Source organism: Pempheris klunzingeri, chromosome 1 (assembly GCF_042242105.1).
Source record: "Pempheris klunzingeri isolate RE-2024b chromosome 1, fPemKlu1.hap1, whole genome shotgun sequence".
Lineage (NCBI taxonomy): Eukaryota > Metazoa > Chordata > Actinopteri > Acropomatiformes > Pempheridae > Pempheris > Pempheris klunzingeri.
The window spans coordinates 16,937,427-16,945,881 of record NC_092012.1 but is presented as its reverse complement, the minus strand read 5'-3'; the positions used below and the strand labels follow the sequence as shown (position 1 = coordinate 16,945,881).

The window sequence follows — 8,455 nt, the reverse complement described above, 5'->3', positions numbered from 1 at the left end:
CCTCTCTGTAGCTTCTCTGGCAAACAGCATTGTGTCCATCACTGGTAGCAAAGGCTGCATTCTGATTTCACTTGAGCTGACAGATCACAGTCAGATGAGTCAGATGAGCGGATGTGTACTAATAAAAAAGGTTCAAATGTATATTTTAAACGTTACAAACTCATGCCAGCAGGTGAAGTTTTGTGGCTGTACCCTTTTGTGTAAGCACACAAAGTGGTCAAAATGCTTCACAATTATTATAATTTCATTCTTTAATAACGCTTCTCGTGCATGATCTAGAACAACCTTTCCGGAAAAGTTCCGTTTTCTTCCACTTCTCAATAAACAAGAAAAAAACTAAGCTGCTTTGAGCAGAGAGGAAGTGCACACCAAATTAAGTAAAGGGATAATAATGTGGTCACATTTTTCTTAAGGTCTCGTTCCCTGATTGGCTCCTGAAGAGTAAACCCAGCATTCCGCAGCGGTTTGCTGCTGCAGCTTTTTCCAACTGTGGTCATTCCCTCACCTGGAGTCCCTGCACACAGTCAAAGTTCACACTGCCTGCAAACTTCTAACACATCTGAGGATTGGTCGTTGACTGGACCGGGATCAGTGAAACATGTTTGGGTCTACGGCGATTGTCATCACCTTATTGTGCTTCTGCTCGCTCCATCCTACTTTTGGACAGGTGAGTGAGAGCGGTGTCTCTAATGTTCTAATGAACTAATGGGTGACTTCACCAGCTTATCATTCCAGTTATATCAGATGATGCTCAGATTAACACATGCTCGTGAAGATATATCTATTCTATCTGTTGAATTGATTAATAAAAGCACACACTACTTTGAATGTCCTTGCTTGACATCACATGGAACGTTTTTGACAGAGCAAACTATGAGTCACCTTTACTTTGCATGCAAGCTTCACGAACAAGACCCCAGAGACTTCACTGAATAAATACAATCAATATGTCTCTGCTGTGCTTCACTGCAATCCTGCTAGACTTTCCCCAAAAGCTGCACCAGTCTGTGTGTGACTCTCTTAGAGCCTCTGCATGCGTTTCTGTTCCTTTCTCGTGTATTTGATAGTTTGACTGAGAGATGGCCTGTGTGCGTTTGTAAAATGTCCATTAGAATGTGAGTGGGAGGGTTTAGGTCGTGTGTATGCATGTATGTGCGAGCTCAAAGTTGCATTTCATTGTTTCAGTGTTGTGACACATTGAGTAAGAAATCTGGTGAGATTTACCAGTCCTGTACAGTATTATTACTCTTGTACTCAAGAGCTCCAGCACTGCATAACATGTGGCCATGTGAAATGTTGCTTAGCACAAGCAGAAAGAGGCCTTTGACAACCCCCCCATGCCCCCACCCCCACCCCCCCGGCCAACTGAAGTTTCTCCAAACCCCAGTTCTGTCCAAATCAGAAAGGTGTTTTCAACAAATATTGACTCTTCTTACATAACTCTGGCTGGACGAAAACACTAATTGGTTGTTTGAAAACATGCATGAGAGGACAGGGCAGAGGGCGTAGAATGACGCTGTTGAATGAAGGAGAGGACATGGATAGAAAACTAGTCAGCGCCACTCCCTTGCCCCTTCGGCCAATAGGAGGTGATGTTTATGCTGAGGGCGTTCATACCCGGCTGACCGACCCGAAGCCCTAAATCCACCACATTATAAAGAGCAAGTGATTGCCCATAATGTAAGCTAAATAGCATTTGCTGAGTTCATCCCCTCTCCTAAACATACACATGGCTGTTATATAACTTTATGTGATGAAGATTTTAAACCTCCACGCACGGTCACACCTAAAAACCGCATCTCAGGAATAGTAAAGTGGTTACTTTCAGGGAGCGTTCGCCTGTTTATGACTATGTTACAGTAGCTAGCTTTGAGAGGAGGTGGTTCCCCCTTACAAATACTTACAGTGGTCAAACATACTCTGATCCTACTGCATTTACACCCTCATATAACAGCCCAGCTTCTGTGCTGCACAGGTCTTCAAGTGAACTCCTTCAGCAGACTTTCATTTGTTTACATGCAGTGGAGCTGGCTCTGTTTGTGGTTACAGAGTTTATTTCATACTGTTCTTTGAATTAAACCATCTACTTGCACAGTTGAGCTGTATATAAAAAAATCAAAGAAACTTTTGTAGTGTAACCTTGGGTATCTGCAGGCCTTTCAGGGTGTTTATTCCTCCCAAAAAATTCAACAATATGCACACAGAAAAAAACAGCCAGGTGTAATTTATTTGAGGTCATCCGGTAGCTGGGAACTGAAATTTCAATTGTATGAGTGCAACGTGATGATTGAGTATGAGGTAACATTTTGTAGATAAGTACATTTTCAGGCTCAGACGCTATTAAATCTTTTGGTTGTAAAAATCATTGTTGTTTTAAGTCTTGTGAATGAATGGAAATGTCGGAGTGAATGCAAAATTATTGTTTTGGCTAATTCATCAATGACATCAGTGGCTTGTGGCCGTGCGGCCTCTTTTTCATGTTGACAAATATTTATTTTTAAGTTACCTGAGCCAGAGGAGCAGCTTTGCTGTATTCATAAAGTCAGAAAAACAGCATTCTTCCTTTCAGAAAACACATTGAAACAAAATGATAAACACAAAATGAGAGTGTTTCTGTAACTTCCAAGAGTCAAATAGTAACATTATGTATAGTGCCATACACTCTGAAATGCTCCTAAGGCTTTGCAGAATGCAGTGTTATCAAAAATCATAATCTTCTCATATTAAAATCATTATCACAAATCATAGCTCATCAGCTTTGAACAAGTTTGTTGTGAAATATTAATCAGCACTTAATGACGTTAGTGCTCCTCTCTGTTGTGTTGCAGGACTGTCCCAGCAGACAGGAAATACAGGGCTCTCTAAAGCAGGTCCAGAAGCTTCTCTCAGCCCATGAAGCCTCGTACTTGCAGAGTCTGCGCAATCTGAAGAAGAAAATAAACCTGTTGCAGAGCAGTGCAGGGAAACAGACCACAAGAGCCATCAACAGTAAGCAAAAACCCCTCAGACAGACTGGTTTACTCAAATGTTAGATGGTGAAATATCTGCCATTCTGCTTCTTTTTTTTTTTTTTTATCAACATCTGCTTTTCCAACAGGCACCTGCACAAAACTGGACGCGCCCCTCAATGGCAGGAAACTTGGCAAGTCACACAGTGTGGGCCACGAGGTTCACTTTCTGTGTGACCCCGGTTATGAACTGGTGGGATCAGAGAGCAGGGTTTGTCAGGAGAGCCTGACCTGGAGCGGCCAGCAGACTAGCTGCCGAGGTGCAGCACCAGCACACTGATCTTCTGCTACCTGGCCTCACTCTGATGGTCACTTTCTGCACTTCCTCCTCCTCATCGTCCCCCTACTAGTATCACTCCTCTTCTTCACTCTGACCACCAACGTTATCTAACCCACTGATCACTTTTACAACCCTGTCATCGTCCTCTTTGTGAGCTTCCCCTCTCCTGCTTTCTATTGCCATTCCTCTTTTTGTGCATGATGCATGTCACCAACATTTCTTCTATGTAGAGATACATTTCATATGTGATCCATGATCAGATTTCCTCTTTGTGTACATTGGTCATTATCCAGCGAGCTTATTGAATGCTGTGACATGCGATATTCCAATCTCTATACCCTCTGACAGCTCGCTGACTTTAAGATAACAACTCAAAGGCTGTTTGATCAGGACATGGCTTCTCCTCCACTTTGGCTGCACCTAACATTAACTCATCTGCTCCATTTTTTCCTTACTCCTTCTCCAGCATAAATATGCCATGATGTCACATTCTTTTATCTTAAAGCATCAAAGATATTTGGTTGCGTGTGTCCTTAGACGGTTCAAAAGCAGCAATGAAGTTTTCTTCTGTAATCTTCCTTTCTGTCTTTTTCCCTCAGACATCAATGAGTGCACATCCTCTCCGTGCCTCAATGGTGGAACATGTGTGGATGAAGTGAACCAGTTTTCTTGTGTTTGTGCCAAAGGCTGGTCCGGAGCTACCTGTCAGAGCCCCGTGCCAACATGTAAGTATAATACTCAGACCACACACACATGTAAGGGATGTAGCTTTACTTTACAATCTTAGATTTAGATAAAAAGAAAAACTTCAAATGCCAGGAGTTTGGGTTGCACCAAATGTTTTGATAGATTAGTATGCGATCTACATAAGAAATAAGTATTGAAGGAATGCTTTAGTGCAGAGCATCTTTTGTATAGGGAGCATCTAAATCCTCCCAGTCTGCCAAATGAGATTACACTGGCCAGTGGTTTAGCTTGCCAATACAATCCAGAGCAACACACCACAAAGTGGAGTTTTATTTAATTTCAACCTGAAGTCGATGATGGTTGAGTGGCAGTGGTCTCCTCCTTGACGTAGGTAGTTTAATGCACAAACAGAGACTTTGAATTTCTGGAGCCCAGTTTGTTTTCTTTTTCTCTGTTGATTTAATATTTCCATGCTAACGTGCAATTTGTTACTATAGGACACCAGATAGGACAGTGGATATCAATATTTAGGAGTTTTATCGTTCTGTTTATGTGCCTTAAAAACATATCTATATGAAATTTGCTGAGCCTCAGGGAAGATACAGAGCTATTGTATTGAAAATGTTACAGCAGGGAATGAAAACTCAGTTTACAACTGCTTACTTTTTCTCCTTCCTGTCTTCCTCATTCAGTTTTTGTCACCATGACAAACACCTCTGCCGCCACCTCCCCTGCCACTGCCGCTGCTGCTACCTTACCGGCTGCCACCACTGGGCCCTTTGTTCGTCCATCACGCTGCACTGTAATGCAGGGGACCACCCACTGCACCTGTGAGCCAGGATACACCATTTCTGGAAGGGACAGTGGCACCTGCACTGGTATGACTAATACCTGCCCTGTAACAGAAACAGATGCAAACATTTATGTTTCCAACTAGGATGTTACCTGTGTGTGTGTGCGTTGTTCACTTCAGATATAGATGAATGTGAGCTGTTCCATAATGGCCAGGCTGGGAGACTGTGTTTACATGCTTGTGTTAACACCCCTGGAGGCTACCGCTGTTCCTGCCCTGTTGGATACAATGTGACCCGTGACGGACGCAGCTGTAAAGGTGCCCTCACTTTTTTTTCTCTCTTTTTAATGTTTTGCTTTTCCATTATCTTTCATTTTTGTCTCAAAACCCTGTCCTTAATAGTAAGATAAATATTCAAGAAGATAGTTTCTAAAATACCAAATGTTGCTGAAAAAAAACAACACGTCCACACCACAGTACAATATTCTTACTTCTGGCCTGGTGTCCCATTTGATGTACTACATACTTGGTATATATTGTGTTGCTTAGGATACTTACAGCATAAAGGCTATTTATGTTAAGGACCAGAACCACAGGGACACTGGGAGTCCATAGATTAAAAAAAAAAAAACTATAGTAGATTCAACTGCAAATATCTTAAAAATGGCTCCAGTTCACAAAATTCACAAAAACTGAGAATGAAAGTCTCATACAGTATGATTGATATCCAAACTAACTTTGCTGTTTAGATAAATGTCTCACTGTGTTGGTGTTTCCTCTCAGACATTGATGAGTGTGCCACCAGACAAAACAACTGCACAAAGGACCAGATTTGCATTAACACATATGGTGGTTTCCAGTGTGTCCGTGTGGACTGCCCCAAAGTCCCTAATGCTACATATGTCAAGACATCGCCCATGTGAGCATCATCCTTAACCATTTTTTTCACATTCAGGTTCAATATAAGATTGAATTTGATTCAATAGATTCCACCATTTCTTACTCTTGGATTAACTGTTTCAGCTACAGCTTCCTCAGGTTTCACTTCTTTTTTCAGGCGATGTGAGCGTAACCCCTGTCCTGTGGACAACAAGGCGTGTTCCCAAGCCCCAAACTCCTTCTCCTACCATTACCTGGCTGTCGTATCCAACTTGTCAGCCCCTCGTGTCATGTTCAGGGTCTCAGCATTACGCCCAATGGGTGACACGCTTCGCTTCTCCCTGCTGGGGGGAAAGCAAGCTCGGCGCCACTTCACAGTCCAGCGTTCAGACCGTCTCACAGGTCAGCTGATGCTGGTGAGCCCCGTACAAGGCCCTGCCACGCTGGAGGCAGAGGTGGAGATGAGTGAGCTGGAGAGACGAGTCCAGCTGGGGAGGTACATCACTAAAGTCACCATGTTTGTCTCCCAGTATGAGTTCTAGATAGAGAGGGATGAAAGTGGAACACAATTAGACCACAAAGGCCAAAAAGGTGGTTTGGATTTAGCTAAGGACTCTTTTTGCTCATGGTTGTGTGATGATCTGATGTTTTGTGGCATCTATCTTTAGAGTTGCCTGTATTGTTGCTAAGGGAGTTGCTGCAGCCAGGTCTCTAAACCTGTAGTAAAGTAAACATGATCCAGCATATTGACTCTGTGAAGTGATGAATGGATTACACCTGTCTTGCACAGCTGCGCACAGTAAATGTTTTAGAATATGGGCTCCTCAGGGGCAACGGTAATAAGCTATAGAAATACAAAGTGAGTGATGTATGTTTGGGTTGATTTAACGATGAGATCAGGAGTTTGTGTATGGATTAACAACAACATATTTATTACAAAAGAAGATAGAAATGAGTGTAGGAGATATAAAAGGTGAATGATGTACATGATGTAGCAAACAGTTAAACAGCATTCGACCGGAGGAACCAGAAGATATGCAGACAGTCCACCCTGGAAGAAAGTGCTATTTTTGTAAATGACAGTTTATGCATTTATGTTACATATACTGGACATGTAATCATGATGTGTGAAGATTTTCTTTATATTCTGATTTCATTGCAGCTATAATATTCTAGCCTTCAATACAATCATTAAAACACCACGTAAACCCTAACATTTCCTTTATTTACTGATATATATACACCTATATATATGCATATATTTCATTCAAGTACAAATATGTGTGTGTGTGTGTGTGTGTGTGTGTGTGTGTGTGTGTGTAAGCAGTGGTTGTTTGGGAAACACTTCATTTCTCGCAGTACAGAGCAGTGCTGTTCAGCAGGCAGACAGCCAAAAACAGGCTGCTCAAAGAGCCACTATGTTCTTACAACGTATGAATAACTTTAACTTTTAAATTAACAAAACAAGTACACACACAGAAAAAATGCACGTGTCACATGCACCCTGCAAGTAATGTATGTGTGCATATTTGGAGAGAAAATGCCATTTTACAGAGGTCTGATTAAATGTGTCACCTCTGTGTTGCACAGGCCATCTATCTTGCCTTTCTGAAAAAGAAACCACACAAAAGTATGTGTGTGGATAGTGGGGCAAAGTGTAGGTTAGCAGGAGACAAACAGGATGTCTTTAGTTGCAGAGGGGGCTCCACACTGTGGCTGAGACTCACTGATGACACTGCTGAGGGGACGGGGGAGCTTTAGCCACGGGATCCTAAAACGAGATTGCACGCTGAGTGAAGAAAAAAGATGCAGAGAGATAGCGAGGCACACAGAGAGTGATGGCTGAATAGAGACGGCTGAATAGAAAACGAAGAGTGGCTGAGAGGTGCAGGCTGAATTAAAAACTGCTGTCTTTATCACCACTGCAGAAAAGACCTCTCACTGTTCTTTACTCTGTCGCTGCCTCCTCTGACTTAATGGAAGAATAAGCAGAAGCAGAGGTGAATGGGAGGCCATCCTTACGTCTGTCCCTCAGGGGTCCACCAGAAGAGATGATTCAGTATCCAAAGTTCAGCTACACTCCTCTCTATGCCTCTACTGTCCCTACATAGCTCCCATCCCTCCTGTTGCAAAGTCCAGCCTGGTACACAACAGCCATTTACACAAATTTATACAAACTGGGCTCTGAGAAAGTCTGCCTCTGTCTCTCTGCCTTTGTCTGACTTTTCACCCCTCAGTGTCCTCTCTTTTCCTCCCCACCTCTACCTTATCATATTACATCCACCTTCTCAGCCTTCTATCCCCACCGCTCCATCTGCACCACCCTTTTTCTCTACAGCTCTCTCCAATGTGGCTGAGTCACACCGCACAGATAAAAACCCCTCCTAATGAGTGCTGGCAGCGTGGATCGCAGTGAAATCAATATCCTGATCTCAGTCTGGTTGTGAGCTATGGTCATAAGAAACCTGCACACTCTCTTTGACAGCAGCCTTGGTTATCACTGGTACTTACTTTTGAAAGGGAATACCTCGGCCTCGTCTGAAGTTTAGTGGAACAAAGGAGAGTGTGACTGGGTCTGCTGAAGCTCCAGAGCCTGCAGACGGGACTCCACAGTCAGTTTGGCTCAGGGCCATTCAATGTGGGCATGTAGGTGAGGGGAGGAGGGAGGGCAGATAACGGGCATGCCAGTGGTTCCCACAGTTGTTGTGGTCAGGGAAGCCAAACTTCCCTGTGCACTACAGGGCAGGCAGGGTATGTGGGCATAAACCATCTCATGTTCTAATCCTAAATTAGACACGTAATCTGTTC

General features: G+C 43.1%; 1 protein-coding gene across 1 annotated transcript; it reads left to right on the top strand.

Moving 5' to 3' along the window:
- The first annotated feature begins 598 nt into the window (after positions 1–598).
- On the top strand, positions 599–6,189 carry LOC139204971 (fibulin-7-like). The gene is made up of 8 exons (XM_070835023.1): positions 599–667; positions 2,829–2,988; positions 3,098–3,268; positions 3,888–4,013; positions 4,668–4,853; positions 4,949–5,086; positions 5,552–5,687; positions 5,826–6,189. Exons 1-8 carry the CDS (start codon positions 599–601, stop codon positions 6,187–6,189), a joined length of 1,350 nt encoding a protein of 449 aa, XP_070691124.1.
- Positions 6,190–8,455: the final 2,266 nt, after the last annotated feature.